The 18,987-nt window shown below is 38.5% G+C and overlaps 1 protein-coding gene across 3 annotated transcripts in view; it reads left to right on the top strand.

The window, feature by feature from the left end:
• TRPM1 (transient receptor potential cation channel subfamily M member 1) overlaps window positions 1–18,987 on the top strand; it is a 66,761-nt gene that overhangs the window by 31,398 nt on the left and 16,376 nt on the right. For all 3 annotated transcript variants that reach the window (XM_079121885.1, XM_079121884.1, XM_079121883.1), the window contains 10 exons: window positions 1,896–2,124; window positions 5,297–5,419; window positions 5,605–5,736; window positions 8,518–8,646; window positions 10,842–11,093; window positions 12,886–13,060; window positions 14,913–14,933; window positions 15,655–15,799; window positions 16,942–17,144; window positions 17,778–17,910. In XM_079121885.1, the coding sequence (XP_078978011.1) occupies window positions 1,896–2,124; window positions 5,297–5,419; window positions 5,605–5,736; window positions 8,518–8,646; window positions 10,842–11,093; window positions 12,886–13,060; window positions 14,913–14,933; window positions 15,655–15,799; window positions 16,942–17,144; window positions 17,778–17,910 (1,542 nt within the window). The remainder of the gene's footprint in view (window positions 1–1,895; window positions 2,125–5,296; window positions 5,420–5,604; window positions 5,737–8,517; window positions 8,647–10,841; window positions 11,094–12,885; window positions 13,061–14,912; window positions 14,934–15,654; window positions 15,800–16,941; window positions 17,145–17,777; window positions 17,911–18,987) is intronic.

Here is an 18,987-nt window from a genome sequence, read left to right on the forward strand (position 1 = left end):
AACTTTAGTTTGCCTGCACCTTGGACTATGAATGTCACAAGGGTCTCTTAGCAAGGGGAGATGGCTAAATGGGGTTGGAGTTGGGTATTGCTCTTCTAGGTTAAGTTCTAATAAAGCCCCAGTAGGGTAGGCTCTGTTGACTACTTTCTCCTGGGACTCTTTTTAAAAAAGAGCAGAGTGCTGGGGTAGGGATAATATCTCAAAATGGCTTCTTTTTCCTGTCCTGTGATGGAAATACCTGGGAACTTTTCTCCAATATTCACTTGTCAGTCTCCTGGATGTAAAACTCACAGAAGCCCCCTTTACTGGGTTTCCCTAGGATCTTTAACTTCTGAACTGGTCTACACTGAGTTTCCAGCAATTCATCAATTACAACTCATGGTTCACACCCCAGGCCTTGTTTCTACAGATGTTTCTGCTCTAGTAAGCAGTGATTCTTTGCACCTGTGTGTCTGACCCTCCAATTCTGGAGACAACAGTCTTTCCCATGACCTCTCTTCTCTGATGGAGCTGAGAAGAAATGTTGATTTTCAGCTCATTTTGCTTTTTCTTGTTGTTAGGATAGACTAGCCACTTCCAAGTTCCTTACATGCCAGACTGGAGATCTGAAGTCCCAGTACAACTTTATAGACACAGGAACTTGAAACAGATACAGTCAGCTCTGCCAACATCTAATATCTTTGTTTTCTGAAACCTATTGCTTTTGTTTTGGATTTGGTGATTTCTAAACTTACTAGCCAATTCCTAAACATTAGGAATTCAAGACTATTTAAAAATGGGGACACATTCACCCCTTGCTTCCCAAGTAATACAGCCTAGGGCTTAGGCCAAGAGGTACTGCAGACAGCATTATCCTTCAAGGAAAAGGAAGGCTATTCTCCCATACATAATCATCTATATTCATCCTTCAGCTCATAATTGCAATGAAACAAAAACAGAGTGATAGCCGCGCGGCCATAGCTTTACCACATTCCATGACAGAAAGTTGAAGGAATGGGCAATGATTATGGCTATAATTAAATATTTAAATCAAGGCCCTATGGGAAAGGGAATTAATTCTACATTCCACAGTTCAGCTTGTGTCACCTTCTCCATATCTCTTCAATTTCTGTCATTGTCCTCCCACTAGCAGTTAGGGCTTTGTGACAACTACACTTTGCTCTGGGCCCTGTGTCAACTATATTTTTTCTCTATCACAGCACTGAGAATGCTGAAATTTTTTTTCTATGCTGGGGATTGAACCCAGGTCCTCATGCATGCTAGGCAAGCACTACACCACTGAGCTATATGCCCAGTCCTGAATTCTTTTTTCAATCAATGCATTATTGAATCATGACACACATACGTATCTTAAATGTATGGCTGATAACTGTTCACAAATGACACACACCAGCACAACCAGCCCCCAGATTAAGAAACAGAATCTAACAGGCACCCACAATCCTCCAGGTGTCCCTTCAATGTTCACCTTCCTAACCCTTTTCACCCCCAAGAACAGTCACTGTTCTGACTTCCAACCCCACAGGTCCTGTTTCTGAACTTGCCTTTGCTGTTTAATCTGTCTGCTCCCTGATCTGTGCACAACATGAGGAAATGGACTTTGTCCCCTCATCTTTGTGTCTTTAGGGTCTGAGGGTCAGGCTTGGGGTCAACCTAACACTCTCTTTGCAGCAAGAGCAGTCATTGCCCATCCTAACTGAGCACAGAGCCCCTGCTGCCACTGGCTCTCTCCCTCTGAGGACAAACCTCAAGAGTTTCTTACTTTTAGAGGACAATGAAGTCCCTTCTCATTGTGGATTTTGTGTCCTGTGCCTGCCTGTGTCCTTGTGACCACATCTAGTTAAGAAAAAGCTTGTGGCCACTGTGGCTTCACACCCAGTTCTCTTTGACTCCAGAGACTTTGGCCAGCTTGCTGTGGAGTTGTTGGACCAGTCCTATAAGCATGATGAGCAAATTGCCATGAAACTGCTGACCTACGAGCTCAAAAACTGGAGCAATTCAACCTGCCTCAAACTGGCTGTGGCGGCCAAACACCGGGATTTTATCGCGCACACCTGCAGTCAGATGCTACTGACTGACATGTGGATGGGAAGGCTTCGAATGAGGAAAAACCCTGGCCTGAAGGTATGTGTGGCATGGCCACTCGACTGTCCAAATGACAGTGATATCTGTTGAGCACCTACTCTGAGGCTGAGCTAAGCACCCTGTGGGTTATTTCATTTCCAGTAATCCCACGCATCCAAATTTCACTTTCCTTTGTTTCAGTTGCTCTTCTCCACTAGGTTATTTTGAGAAGATACTCTAATCTTAGGGTATAACCCAACTACCTAATGGTAATATTGTACCTATTTTATGGGATTGCTATGAGAATAAAGAAAAAAAAAAACAAACAATACAAGTTTTGTATCCTGTATCCAAAATGCTTGGGACAAGAAGTGTTTTAGATTTTTTTTTTTGTTGTTTAGATTTTGGAATATATATATCTATCTAGATATATATATCTTGGGAATGGGACCCAAGTCTAAATACAAAATTCATTTATGTTTCACATGCACCTTATACACAGAAAGGTGCATTTTGTCAGTACACCTGCATTTTGACTATGACATGAGGTCAGGTGAGGCATTTTCCACTTATGGTATCAGGTCAGCACTCAAAAAGTTTCAGATTTTGAATCATTTCAGATTTTAAATTTTTCAATTAAGGGTGCTCCACCTGTGTGTTATTCTATGGAGCATGGTTCTGGCAAATGGAAGGTGTTCTGTTTCTTAGAAATATGAATGTTGCACCTGTATATTTCTATATAATACACTTAGCTGATATTACACATAACTTTGAATATTAATAAACAAGTAGTTTTGGTAATACCAAAAATAAAGGTATCCTAAAGATTTTAAAGAAACAGGTCACAAAGAAAGTTATGACTATCAGATTGCCATCACAATTTTCACCAATCATACTGAACTTTAGAAAGTGACAGTGAAATGAGACCTTGACAGTTCTGATGGTGAAATATTCAGAACCTGGAATTTTTTAAAAATCTGGCCTAACTATTTAAAACACATGAAAGCGGCCACAGATGGTAGTTCAGTGGTAGAGTGCTCACTTAGCATGCATGAGACCCTGGGTTTAGTTCCCAACACTGCAAAAATAAATTAATAGATGAGAACAGAATATTTTAAAAAGGAAATGATTCCTACTATATACATACTCATTCAGAAAAATTACTTCAATTGGTATTCTAGAAAAAAAGATAAATATTTGTTATGATTTAGATATGAGGTCCCTTGTAAAAGCTCATATGTGAGACATGAGAGTTTAGAGATGAAATGACTGAGTTTGAGAGCTTTATCCTAATCAGTACATTAATCCACTTGAATGGATTAGCTGGGCAGCAACTGTAGACAGGTCGGATGTGGCTGAAGGAGACTGGTCACTGTGGGCATTGCTTTGGGATACACCTTTTATACCTAGTGAGCCAGGGCTCTCCCTCTGCTTCTTGGTGGCCGTGTCCTGACCTGCTTTTCTCCACCACACTCTCTGCCATGATGTTCTGCCCATCTCAGGCCCAGAGCAATGGAGCTGATGGTCTATGGACTGAGACCTCTGAAACTGTGAGCATCAAATAAAATTTTCCTCCTTTACAATTGTTCTTGTCAGGATTTTTGGTCACTTCAGCAGAAAAACTGACTAAAACAATATATAAGAAAGCAATGTGAAATGGAAGAAACAAGTCTGGCATTTTACAAATCCGCATATTAAACCTATACAGCAGAAAGAAAGGCAGTCAGATTAAATAAATACAAGGGGTCAGTGGGACAAAAGAAGAAAGCATTCAAGAATAGTCAGGCATAGTGGCGCTCGCCTTTAATCCCAGCGGCTCGGGAGGCTGAGACAGGAGGATCATGAGTTTAAAGCCAGCCCCAGCAATGGGAAGACACTAAGCAACTCAGTGAGACCCTGTCTCTAAGGAAAATACAAAATAGTGCTGGGGTGTGGCTCAGTGGTTGAGTGCCCCTGATTCAATCCCTGGTACCTGAAAAAGAAATAAAGGGGGGGACTGGGGAAGTTTAGTGGTAAAGTGCCCCAGGTTCAATCCCCAGTATGGACAAAAAAACCAAAAATAAAAAAAATAAGAAAAATAGAAATGACCCCAATAAATAGATCGATTGACTAAGGAGTCACAAAGTATCAGGGTTATAGGTTAAGGAAACAAAAACTTATTTATAGTCTTAACAAGAAAATAGGAGAATCTAAAATTCAGGTAAAACCAAAAAAATACACACAAATTTAAAAGGTTCTATATGATTCAAATTGAAATTTGGAATGATTTGAGCAATTGGTAGAGTGTAGAAAATCACCGATCCAAACGCCAACAAGTTTTCTCTCTGTGGTCCAGGGCATCCTCTTGTCCAGAATGAGCTCATTTAAGTCCTATTCCGTGAATCACATTAGCCTTCCAACTTTGTTCACATATTCCCATTTATGTTGAAGTTATTTATATAAAATATTTATGGTCTACTTCATCAGTTATTAGTATATTTTATTTATTTATACTATTATATTTTAATTTAAGGATTTGCTTACCTTAGTTGCTTGATGCAGTACTGGGGATTAAACCTAGGGCCTCATGCATACCAGGTAACTACTCCACCACTAAGCTACATCCAAGCTTGATTTACTTGCTCTGAAACTTAATTAAGAACTTTGCTTTTTTAAAGTCAGGATTACACATATTGCTGCTTACTATGAACCTAAAATTTAGTGAAGAGTCTTAAAATTTTCACTGTCTATAATTCTATCAATGTACAAAACATAGAAAGGCATAGAACCTTGGAGCAGAGAGAAATATAATCCAGGGCTCCTAAATTTTTGACTAATGTTGAAGGTTATAATTTTAAAATTTTAACTAAAAGATCAGTCCTCCTTACCCAACCCGAACGTTTTCCACCAAACAACAGATTGAAAATATCTGAGGAAAAAATTTGACTTCACTGAACATACACAGAGTTTTTTCTTGTCATTATAAAATTGTATAAAATACAACAAGCCAACTGTTTACATAACACTATCATTGTATTAGGTATTATAAGCCATAGAGATGATGAAAGGTATAGAGGAGGAGGTGCATAGGTTCCATGCATAAAATACCATTTCTTGTAAGGCATTTGAGCATCTTTGGGTTTTGGTTTCTGTGTGGGAACCAATCCCCCATGGACTCTGAGGGACTTCTGTACTGGGAAATTATTCTAGAATTTCCAAAGCTTATAGTGGATTCATTTCTCATCATTCATAGGTTATCATGGGAATTCTTTTCCCCCCCACCATCTTGTTTTTGGAATTCCGCACATATGATGATTTCTCATACCAAACATCCAAGGAAAATGAAGATGGCAAAGAAAAAGAAGATGAGAATATGGTCAGTGATACCCTTGATCAATTCAGTCATTTTAATGACTCTTGATATTTCTGTTACCATGGACTAGAAACCTTACCGACTAGGGGTGTTTTAGATTCTTTCTTTTAAAGGGTGCCCGTGCGCTGCAGTTTGTTTCATTTCCCACTTAGCTTGCTGCCTGCCATACGCTGTGCTCTGTTTTCCAGGATGCAAATGCAGATGCTGGCTCAAGAAAAGGCGACGAGGAGAACGCACACAAAAAGCAAAAAAGTATTCCCATTGGAACAAAGATCTGTGAATTCTATAACGCTCCCATTGTCAAGTTCTGGTTTTACACAGTAAGGCCTCCTTCGCATTTGCCTTTTAGCTTGTTTTGAACAATGACATATGTTGGAAACAAACAAAAAAGAAAACCTTCAAGGGCTTAAAACTGTGTATAAAAGTTTACTGAATTGAAATGAACTCTAATTGAGAGCTTTAACTAAAATTGGATCTAGATATCCTGTCATATATATTTTATATATGTAAGAAAATTATCAACCTTGACCAAAATATAACACTTCATAAAGCAAAATAGACAAGTTATGGATATGACTCAGTGGTAGAGTGCTCACCTAGCATGTGCAAGACCCTGGGTTCAATCTCTGGCACCACAATAAATAAATAAATAAAATAAAACAAAAATTAATCATGTTCTATTTGCTCAAAATGAATACTTTAAAAAAAATACCTTTAGTAATAGAAACGTAGGAAAATATAATTTTATTTTTGAATGAACAAAGATGACCAGGGACTTAAACTCACAGATCCCATTTTTCATTGAACTGGTGGGATTGTTAAAAGGGTATGGCTGAGCCCAGATCATAAACTCCTGGACAGGGAAGCAAATCAAGACCTTTCTTTGCTAAAGTGTTCACCAAACTGACCCGCTTGGTGGCACCCTAGCTAGCGTCCAGGTCTCCACTGCTCTGAGTGTGGCCTTCTACAAACAAGAGCAGAAGAGGAAGTGGGAGTAGAAGGAAGCAACTCCTTCCAGTTGAGTGCAACTGGCTATAAGCAGGCAGTCCCAACAGGGTTGACCAGACACACTGTGGCTTGGGTACCCATGTCAGTCTGGAGGAAGGGCAGTATTTTTTGTGAAATCCCAAGCACCAAGCCACATTGCACACCAATGAGGCCATGACACTATGATTCCATTAGTCATTGGGTCAGGAACAGGTGATAGGACAAGGGGGTGGGGCAATTGATAAAGGTGAGCAGGGGGCAGAGGAGAGATGTGGGGGTACCTTGGAAGTCAACAAAGGGTCTGGACAACTAACCTCTTGGAAGCCCCATCTGATGATACAGCTAAAGCCAAGGCTCCCCTCTTATTCTAGTCAGAATCAGGTGAGAACCTGAGGTGTGTACAACCTGAAGGACTGCTCCGGCACAGATGCCATGAGGGAGGGCAAGGTCAGGAGTCTGATAGCTCCAGTACAGACTTTTTCAACCTTGGGCCTCATCCAGACAGCTCGGATACTATCTCTGGATGTGGGAGAGATGTACAGTTTCCTGGGAATTCTAACACAGTCCAAAGATTGAGAACTTTGACTCTAATCCTCCTGCAAGGAGGAAATATTTGTCTTTGTTTTCTATTGCTGTAACAGAGCACTTGAGACTGGGTAATTTATAAGGGAAAGAGATTGTTTTGGCTTACAGTTCTAGAAGTCCAAGAGCATGGCAATGGCATGATGCTCCTCTGATGAGGGTCTCACAGTAGTTCAACTCATAATGTAAACTTGAAGGGCAAGCAGCCAGATGCAAGAGAGAGGGAAGGGCGAAGGAGTCAACCTACTTTATAACAACCCATTCTCACCAAAATGAATCCATTCCTGAAAGAAGTAACCTAGTCCCACTAGAGCAACGACTTAGTCCCCCTAAGAAATGGCATTAATCTATTCATGAGGGCTGAAAACCTGTCACTAAGCCCCACCACCTCTCAACACCTTTACATTGGAAATCAAAGGTCAACATGAGTTTTGGTAGGGACAAACCACAGCCCTGAAAACACAGGGGATTTTTACCTACATCCTGGTAAAGTTTATCCAACCAAGAGAAGGAGATCTTGCGGGCGAAATACTGCAAAATCATAAATACACAAATGCCAGACTCCTCCAGCAAGACTTCAGAAAGGGTCTGTGACAGTGAGGGGCCTCAAAGCTGAAGTTTCCACAGCTTGGTGGTGAATTAATCTGGGAAAATCAGCATCAGGTAAACTATTTCCACCCCATACCTCATTTCACATACCTTGTCTTACCCCATTTCCAACTCTACTTCTTTTCTGGTCAATAAAAGATAGAGAACCTCTGGTGGCTACTAGATTTCTTACTAGCAGCCAAGGGGACTTTTAGGTCAGTCAATTCCATGGGCCTGGAAGGATGATCTCTTCACAGGTCTTCCCTTCTAATTTCTTACCCTGTCTGTCAACAGTGGAGAGTTTGGTAGAGCAAAGGGAGAGACCAGGCGGGTGGAGGAGGAGAGGAAAAGGGGAAATTCTGAGGAATGAAGGGAGATTGGTAGAGCAGAGGAGAGAGACCAGGCGGGTGGAGGAGGAGAGGAAAAGGGGAAATTCTGGGGAATGATATTGACCAAATTATATTGTTATATTGTGTGCATGTACAAAATACATAACAATAAATCCTACCATTATGTACCACTATAATGTGCCAATAAAAATATGTAAAAAAATAGTGGAGAGATTCAAGAAGAAAATTTGTGAGGTAGGCAGGAGTAAGTAACATTTTCCAATTTCCAAGAATGTAGGAGAGGCACCAGTAAACTATTCGAAGTTTCCCTGTGTGTCATTATTATTGCAACTTCATAATTTCCCCATGAGGATGACAGCACCAATAAATATATTGTCATGTAGAAAATGAAATGTCATTGCCCAGATTATGCTGAAGCATAAAATGCCTATCTCAAAGTTCTCTATCTGTACTCACCAGGGGGTATCCTCTAAATAACTCAGTCCACTTAGAAATGAAAATTCATTTTAGAAGACGTGCCATGCAAAAAATATTTTAAAACCTGATTCTGAGGTTCTTTCCTGAAACTCTGCTAATCGCTTTTCTTTCTTCCAGATTTCATACTTGGGTTACTTACTTCTGTTTAACTATGTCATCCTGGTGCGGATGGATGGCTGGCCCTCTCTCCAGGAGTGGATTGTCATCTCCTACATTGTGAGCCTGGCATTAGAGAAAATACGAGAGGTGATTATTCCGAAGGCTTGTCCCTGCCCTGCTATGTACTGGCTCCAATTTTAAGTTTTATTGCAAAAACATTTCATGCAAATGATGGGTACCTTGGTTCTTTTCTTGTGAGGTGTCATCATCCTGCATTCATTCCATTCACTTGTTTTAGATGTGTATGCCATCTCCTTCCAAATGAATTTGAACTTGTGAATCAAAATACAAGGTAAAAAAATGATATTCAATAATAAAAACAGATCTGAAAGCAACAGCTAATGCTGCCAGCCACTTGAGATAAACTGATTAGTACACTAGGTACACATTGTGGCTTCATTTTCTGTCACCTCAAACCAAACATAAAGGGATTCAGGAGATGACATTTTTGTCAGAATTTGAGACTTTGGATCATACTGTGTCATTGCATGGGATTCTAGTACAGGAATGTATAAAAGCAGGGTTCTCAGCAAGAGAGAGCAAGTAAAACAGGCCAGAGGAGGAAAAGGAGCTGAGAGAACTGTGGTTTCAGGTAGAATCTGTCCTCAGCTTAATCCTGCAAGGGATCAGAGTGAGTGGACATTGCAGAATATGTTCCACCTTGAGAAAAGGGAGTGGAGTTTCATATGCACATCTGTCTGACTTTGGCACCCACCAAAGAGACAGTTTCAATTGCCCAAGGACAAACCTCCCAGAACAGGGCAGGTGTGGGCCCAACAGCAGCACCTGTAGCAGATGGGATGATCACATCCACCTGGCGAAAAGCTCCAGGAGATCTGGGTAGGGCCCAGAGTATCTGTTGCAAAGAGGATAAGATTTTCAATTAAGTGTTAAAATAGAACAGATACCATCTTACACGTGGATCTTACATAATAGAGAACTTAAAATTAAAATGAAATGCCAAGAAGGCAACTTCTGCAGACAGCAGAGGAAATGTGGACCAGGTACTTTTCTTTCTAATATCATCCACAAGTTTGAATTCACTATATGCATTTCAAAAGAGGAAGTTTGTATCCAAGCAAAACATGAACTTAAACTGAAAAAAACATGATTTCCTAACCTTTTGCCAAATAATACAGAACCAACATTATTATTTTATGGTAATTGTTGGCCCTTTCACTGAACTGTCAAATATGACAGGGTAACCTTATCCAGGTAGTGTGAGTTTGATGTCATATGTCTTATGAGAAGCTAAACGAGTGCTGAATCCAAAACTGTACAATCAGTTTTCTACAACTACTCTTTCTTTTCTAGCTGGGCTCCATTAAATTTCTGTGTGTGCTACAACTGGGACTTCCCAAGTGGCCTGCCTGAACTGCCTCTAGTGTAATTGTGATCCTGCTGAGCATCAGCCATGCACTAAGACAATTTATCCCAGGAGATTGCCCTCTAGTTATAGGAAAGAGAGGCAGCCATTAGCCAGTACAAAAGGTTTATTCGACTAGTGAATCCTGTCTGTGTTGGTGGATTGACAGCCATCATCCCATCCTAGGCCTGAGACCCTGTACTCTACCCACAGAACTAAAGGGTATCCCCACATGGCAGCCCTCCTGCCCACTGCAGCATCACTGCCCATGAATGCTGCTTGTTAAAATTTTCCATTTTACTAGGTGGAAGTTTCCTTTTAATCAGTGGTGATTTTGAGAGGATAATATCTCAAGTGGGGGAAAATCTGGTTCAACTTTCCCCTGCCTTCTTGTATTGCAAAGGAATTTTGGCAAATCAACCATTTCCTAGCTTCATTCTGCCCATGTGGATCCCACCTCTCTCTCTCTCTCTCTCTCTCTCTCTCTCTTTCTCTCTCTCACACACACACACACACACGCACACACACACCATCCCACCATGCAATCACATAGGATTCATTCCTGCTCTAGACTTTTCCTCCTGTATAAGTCTGAAATGTGAGCCAACAGGCATGTGTCCAATAATTAGCAAAGAAATCAAAAGGCAGCTGCTTTAATTACAGCCAGAAGGAGATAATTTGGAAGGCATTTCCTGAAAGTTTATGAAACCCTGAATCTATGAATACAGAGGATTCCATGGAATTTCCCTTTCTAGATATCTGTTTGCCTGAGAAGATTAGTGTTCCAAGGTCTTGAGCAGGAAAGAGACCAGATGCCCTGGAATGTACCACCAATCTTATCTTTCCAAGATTCTAAAGAAGACAAGGTTTCCAATAGTGCATTCTCAGTTTATTGTTCTTTGGGGTTCGTTTTCAGATCCTCATGTCAGAACCAGGCAAACTCAGCCAGAAAATAAAAGTGTGGCTTCAGGAGTACTGGAACATCACTGATCTTGTGGCCATTTCCATGTTCATGATTGGAGCAATCCTTCGCCTACAGAACCAGCCGTACATGGGCTATGGTCGGGTCATCTACTGTGTGGACATCATCCTCTGGTATATCCGTGTCTTGGACATCTTTGGTGTCAACAAGTATCTGGGGCCCTACGTGATGATGATTGGAAAGATGGTTAGTAATGATTCCACATGAGTAACCAGGGATATTTTGACTGTGGTTAGGACACTAGACCGGGCCTTGGGTGTGGTTTCCTTCAGTTTCTTCTGGACTTCCCTTTGCAGTTGGTTTCTTACAGGAAATGTCCTTTGCTTTAAAATACACAGTTCTCCTACATGTTGATTACTTAATAAAATCCAGTGAAAAATAAGCTGAGGACCTACTGTACATTCATCTACATATATGTGCATGCATCTCTCAATTTATATCAAGCATTCAATGCATACCATCTTCTTTCTTTCATAAAATATTTACTTGATTGCATGACCAATTCCTTTCATTTAAAAAAATTACTTATTATTTATTATTAATGATTGCATTTTGACAGTAAAAATAGAAGAAAATATTCTTCTCTTTTAAAAACAATTTGCTTCACTTTTGCAGAGCATAAGAGAGCATCTGGTTTTGATGCAAACAGAATTCAGTAGCAAGATAGGTATCTCAAAATATTTACTCTACACCTTGATGACTGGAAACATGTATTCAGCATTCTTTAGTACAGGGACCTAGATTTGATATTCTATGAGATTTTGTCTACTTCAGAATATTTTTATGGCAAAAAATCTGATTGACAAACTCCTAATCTATAATAGAAGTCAGATATAAAAGGGACACAGGGTCATTTCCCCACCTGTACTCCAGACCATCTCCAGCTCATGGCCAGCATGGAATAGACACAGGTTCTTCATGTGTTTAGGGCAAGGCAAATTTATGGTGAAATTTACTCCAGAACAAGTCATAGAATGTGAAACTAAATGTGAACCAGCTGGCTATTTTTACACTACCTAAATAGCCTAAATACACTCGTACCAAAAGAAAGGAAAACTTCCAAGTGTAGGAATAACTCTTTATAGGGGGAGTGGCTTTTAGACAATTTCAGTAAGGGCCCTAATCCTTGGGGATGTTCAAAACTAGAATTTCCACCATTTTAGTATCCACAGTAAACAGAGCATTTTTCATTATAACCACTCATCATTTGTATAATGAATGAATAAATATTGGTGTATATTCTCAATTTATTTCTCAATTATCCTTTTATCTACTTATGTATATCTTCCTTTTACTCCTTATTTTCTCTCACAAACTTCCATCTTTTTGCAATTCTTCCCATTTGCAGTTGTAGCTACTATAAGAATATCTATTTATGGGTGTATTAGTCATTTTTCCATCACTATAACAAAATACATCCTATAAATGAAAGAGTTTATTTTGACTCACAGTCTCACAATTGATTGGCCCAGTTGCTTTGGGTCTGGGGCAAGGCAGCATATTATGGCACAAAAACATGATGGGAGAAACCTACTTCTATCACAAGCCAGGAGGCAAAAAAGAGAAAGAAAGCAGGCTGGGTCCCGATATCCTCTTCAAGGGCATGCCCCCAATGACCTAACGCCCTCCCATTTGGCCCCACCTGCTAAAAGCTCCACCATTTCCTAATAATGCCCCACTGGGACCAAGTCTTTATGACATGAGCCTTTGTTGGACATGCTAGATCCAAACTGTATCAATGAGCAACAACAGAGGAGAAGCCAGAAGGAATAGGAGCAGGTGGGGATGTTAATATTCTAGAGGAAGACGTATACATTGCATGAAATAGAAAAGACAAGTAGCTCATGATTGGGAAGGAAAGAAGGGAAAGAGACTTTTTCCATTCTAATTAAGTCTTTGGAGAGATCAATTTAGTGGACAAGTATGAACTTGGCCCATGAGTCAAGGCAGTAATAAACTGTATATTCTCCCTACTCAGATGATTGACATGCTCTACTTTGTGGTCATCATGCTGGTCGTGTTGATGAGTTTTGGAGTAGCCCGTCAAGCCATTTTGCACCCAGAGGAGAAACCTTCTTGGAAACTGGCCCGAAACATCTTCTACATGCCCTATTGGATGATCTATGGAGAGGTGTTTGCGGACCAGATAGACCGTAAGAATAGAATTCATAGTAAGATTCTCTTCCCTGCTTCTGAGGCAGATGATCAGTTCCAAATTAATGGAAAAGCATGTATTAATTTGGAAATAAAGTAATTTTTAATTCTGCCATAGGCATCAAATTATTTTATGAAAAAAATAAGTACACATTGTGGAATATAGATTTTTGTGACCTAAATAATTTCTTTTATTCTAAAAAACATTCGCTAGACTTCTGAAATATTCTCACTTACTTCAAGGGAAAGACAGCCCTGAAAGACATCATGTTACATGAATATGATTCCAACGCCAATATCCTAGGTTTTCTTCCACCCCAACGCCTTCCCCTCCAGGATAAAGCTGGTAGTTTTATTTCAATAGAATTCTAGAACCCGCAGGCATGGCAGGGTAACTGACGCCTCCTGTCATTCTCTTCATCCAGCAATTAAAGCCCATTTTTTACATAGCTATCCATTTCTTCTTCAGTACTAGTCTTATTTTTTTAACTTTTTAATGAATTTGGTTTTTTTTAAACTGGCAACTTATTTTACATATTTATGGAGTACAATGTGATGGTTCAATGCATACATACAGGAGTGCTATTTTTTTATTGTCAACAATAACCTGGGCCTGGGTTTGTGGCTCGGTGGCAGAACACTTGCCTAGCATGTGAGGCACTGGGTTCAATTCTCAGCACTGCATATAAATAAATTAAATAAAGTCCCATTGACAACAACAACAACAACCAAAAAAACATTTTAAAAAACACATAACCTGAATGGTAGCAGAGGAAATGAATCACAATTCTGCACAGACTTCTGAGAAATATAGATCCCAGTGCCTCCGTATGCCAAGTTGGTAAGTCAGTGTTTCCTGAATTGTGGGGACATAAAATTCAAATGTTCCTATACCAATTTCACCAGGACAGTTAAGTCTCCACTAGTGAACAAGGTGCTTCAGTTTCATTCTCATGTCAGTACCAATGTTTTCATCTGCATGTTGTGTTTTATCATGAAGCAATATAATAGTATGTCTGCTGCTTTTGGAGTTTTGCTGTTTGTGAACAAAAGGTTTCAGATATCTGCCTCTTAATGTGAAACACAGGGTCATCGACATATCTATTGCCACTATGTTAGACAGATAACAGCTTGGCTCGGTATATTCTTTCTAGCTTGCGTAACATGATTCTGAACACACTATCACTTCAAGTATTACAAAGTCAACTATTGGATGTATCAGAAGATAAAAATCCAATTAGTTTTGAAAGATTATTAGTATAAGTTAAAGTACATATTTCTTAAAACTTTCTGGACTCCAGACACAAGTTGCAATATTTTCGTTGTTCATTTTTTAAAATTAGATTGGGGAATGAGTGGAAATAAAGGAGTAAATTTAGAGATATATTATTTTCAGAATACCATTAAATACAAGTTTTTCAATTCTTGATCCATTACATAATAATTTTGTATTTATTTGTGCTTATGAGTTGCTTATATTGGAATAGAGGGAGCTCTTGATTGGTTAACCAGTCAGCTAAAATGATCATCTGCCAGTAACGTCATGTCTTTTTCACAGTATTTTTAACTAGTGAACTTCTGCTGTTGCATATAACATATGGTAAAATAAATATTCATGAAATATATTTCTAAGAATTAATAATGTGTATAATTTTTTCTAAACAGAGCAATTTTCAAGTGTAAATCTATAATTTCCAAGCACGAAATACCTGCATTTCTTGACAGCAAAACAGTTCTTAGGCATTTAAATCATTTGCTTTACTTTTCTCTCAACTATCATCTTGTTTTCTTTCCTCCCCTCCTGTCACAACAAAAAACAAAACAAACTCCTGCCTTCCAATCATTGTATAGTCTACGCCATGGAAATTAATCGTAAGTTTGCATGCAATTGATGATCTGAATTCATTAAATGTGTTTATTAAACAGCTTTTTCATTATCTGAGTACTGATATTCTTCAGTTTTCTGAAGAAGCTGATGATACATCTTCAGTTTTCTGATGTTAATGATTTTTTAAACTGTAAATAAAAAATAAACAGGTAAAAGTTCAACATTGGGATTATCCTGTTTTTCCCTTCTGGGAAACAGATCTCCTGTGATAAAGGTGACATTTCAAATGAGCACAGGAAGAAAAGATTATTTTTCAAATATGGTCCCAGAACAGTAGAGAGTAGTGGGATCCCTATACCACATTCTAGAATGAAATTATTTTCAAAGTTAATGTACAAATATAATCAAGAAAAGAACCAGAAAACAACATAAACTTAATGTTAAGTAATTAGAAGACATGATAACTTTCTAGGAGACAACAATTTGAAAGACATCATAAATTCGTCTGTTTAATCATTAAGAACTTTTGTGTATGAAAAACAATAAATGGGAAAACGTTTATAAATATGACAAACTAAAATTGACTATCAGTGCAGATATGAATTTTCTTACCTTCTTTGTATGTTATTTTTTACTCAGAAAATGTACATGAAATAAGAAAAATTGTATTTAAAAGGAAATAGTTTTTTTTAATTACACATAATGGATATTTACACTTTTTATTATATGTATAAAGCAAGCATAAAACACAAACATTTCTTTCAGCTCCTTGTGGTGAAAACCTCTATGATGAGGATGGCAAGAGGCTCCCCCCTTGCATCCCAGGAGCCTGGCTCACACCTGCTCTCATGGCATGCTACCTACTGGTAGCTAACATCCTGCTGGTCAACCTGCTGATCGCTGTTTTCAAGTATGTATCATGACTGATGGCCATGCCCTTACATTTATTGCCTTATAAATTTCTGGTTTAATCTCAGAAATCTCCCATGTACCAAGTATTTGCAGAGAAGCTCATTAGGGCTTTCACATGGAAGAATGGTTGCAGTCTTTTTGATTCAAATTTAATCAGTCTAATGTATTCATAAATCAAGAGTTGACACTTAAATACATTTAAATTTAATCTTGGTTAGTATTTTAATCTAGTGAAACTGTTTTCTTAGGCAAAAGTTCCCTGAGAGATTTGATCAAGTGGTGCTTTTCATTCATTATAAGAGACACAGAAAGCAATATTAATTTCAGACACTGCTGCAATCACTGTATTATATGTATCTTTTTTATTATTTACAGAATAGTAAATAAAATGGTCTAAGAAAAAATGGTTTAAGTTATTGAATCAAGCTTCTTATAAAACTTGCCCATTTGGCATGATATGATGAGTATGTTGATAATGCTTAGTGAGTGTTGAAAAAAATATTTTCACTTCTAAGATGAAAAATATGAGGGAAAAATACTTCATGGAAATTTAAATCTGATAACTGAACAGAAGAGAATCTGGTTCTAATGCTTGGCTTGAGAGATGAGAAAACTAAGGTCATAGGACAGTAACTGGCTTTTCTAAAGTCCCAATATTGGAAGACAACACAATTATGTGCTTATGGTCTCCAGTTAGAAAGCTAAAACAAGATAAAGTTTGTACCTACCCCACATCCAAAATAACATGCCTTCAATCAAATGAAGTTCAATAATTGATTCCATTACCAACAAATTAAAGTAGTCCTCTAGTTGTTTGACTGAATCGAGTTTATATTTCTCCAAATTATATTTCTTAAAATTTCCTGAGCATAGATTATGTTGTGGTTTTTTTTTTTTTTCAAGAAAACAGAGGATAGCAATTTAATACACTGAATTCTTAATTATCTATGTGAGTAAAATATCGAGTGTAGGTAATTCACAATGATAGATAAACCAAAAAATTAGGTAATCAAAGAATCAGTACCAACTGACACTAAAAGACCATTTCATTGTGCATTTTAATTTCAATGTCAGTAAACTGTTTTGGGAAATCACAATAAAAAGTAATATAAGCAACTGTAACATGTTTTCTTTTTAAAGCAATACCTTCTTTGAAGTAAAGTCAATATCCAACCAAGTGTGGAAGTTCCAGAGATATCAGTTGATAATGACATTTCATGACAGGCCTGTCCTGCCCCCTCCAATGATCATTTTAAGCCATATCTACATAATCATTATGCGTCTCAGTGGTCACTGCAGGAAAAAAAGAGAAAGGGACCAGGAAGAACGGGACCGTGGACTAAGTGAGTTCAGGACTCTTCATTTCTATTTGGGGTTTATTTTTTTAAAATTCCATTGGACACCAACACAGAAAATCTCACTAAACTATTTACATGTGTGAAAAACGAACAATCCAACTACTGTGTTTTTCAGAATGCTTCTTGTTTGTGTTGATATTTTTTCTAGCGTTGTTCATTTATTAATAATTAATATTGCTGAAAGCCTTCTCATGGAGACAAGAAGCTGAATTTTCAAAAATATCTGTTCTACATGCATTCAATGTTCCTTTCAAAATGTTTTAATTTGTTGTATCCAAAGATGATGAGAAAATAATGCTCTATACTTGACAATTCATAAAATACATGCAAAAGCTTTACTGAGACATATTACTTGGTTTCTCTTTCTTAATAGATGTAATCTGAGCTGGGTTTTTTTTTTTTTTTTTAACTAAAAAGTCATTTTACTCCAGTAGAAAGACCATTACTACACATGACAGCCCCACCCCCTTAGCTAATAACCAATTGGAGGAGTCCGAGAACGACCTACAAGGGAGCTTAATTAAAGTTGTGCTGTGAAATTCGCAATTGCACAACTAAAATGGTTCTTCGAAGAGCTGGCTAGGTTTTCACGTGGCTGACACTTCTCCCTTTACGCAGAGCTCTTCCTCAGCGAGGAGGAACTGAAGAGACTGCACGAGTTCGAGGAGCAGTGTGTGCAGGAGCATTTCCAGGAGAAGGAGGACGAACAGCAGTCGTCCAGCGACGAGCGCATCCGCGTTACTTGCGAGAGGTGCGCGCAGGCGGTGGGCCCAGGGTTTGCAGACTCCCGCACCTCCCGCGAGGGGGGATGGGAAAGCTCCTTTCAACATGCACTCCGCATTCTGCTGTTGATTTAGTTTTGGGTTTTAAAAAGTTCAATCCCCAGCATCGAAAAAAAAAAAAAGTCTTCTCCCAGAAATAATGTGAAAGTTACCAGGTGATGACTCTGGATTATACACGGAAGTAAATGATAACATTTATTGCAAGTAGACCCAAAAAACCCTTCCCAAGTGGGGGCATTTACCCCATTTAAGTGTTTGTTTATTTTTATTTATTTATTTATTTTTTTAAGTCCTGCATTACTGGAGTGAACTATAAGCTAGAAGAAGCCCTCTTTCTCCCTGCACCTGTACAGATTGTTCCTTTTGCCCAGCATAGTCCTCCCTAGGGATTGACATCCTCATCCTGCCTGGCTGCCTGCTGCTCTCTTTGAAACACCCTTCCTAATCTCACAGGGTAAAGGTAAAGAATTCCACCTCTGTGCTCCCAAGAGATTGGGACCTGGGTGGGATGAGGTAGGGAGTGGGTGTCTGTTCCCCGTGAGGGTGGAAGCCTCTAAATTAGAGTGGGGTCTTCTAAACACTTTTACATCCTCAATACCCAGCAGAATCATCATAATCCACATGATTGTGCTTAATCATGCTGGAAGAACGAATTCATGGTGTGTAAATCCATGAATGGGTAAATGAAGGCTGGTTATGAAGGGACATAGTGACATTTTTCTGAGCTTGATGATATAGTCTTACCCTAAATTGGGAAAGAGTAACCATCAAACGTTAGACAAGAACAATAAATCCTCACTAAAATTTTTTTAAAATCATAATTTTTTAAGAATATTTACCACTTAATGAAAGCAATTGAAGTTTGTTTAAGATCTTCAAAATTGATAATACATAGTTCCAATGAGTTTAACTCACAATATGGGTAGAATGAGTGTGGAAGGAGATGTGACTAAGGGGAATCTGTTCATTCTTGTATTTTTGAGCACTCAAAATTAAAGTGCCCTGATACAAATAAATATGTATATTAAAAAAACAAAAACATGGTA

The sequence above is a fragment of the Sciurus vulgaris genome (genome assembly GCF_902686455.1).
Source record: "Sciurus vulgaris genome assembly, chromosome: 2".
In the NCBI taxonomy this organism is placed as follows: Eukaryota; Metazoa; Chordata; class Mammalia; order Rodentia; family Sciuridae; genus Sciurus; species Sciurus vulgaris.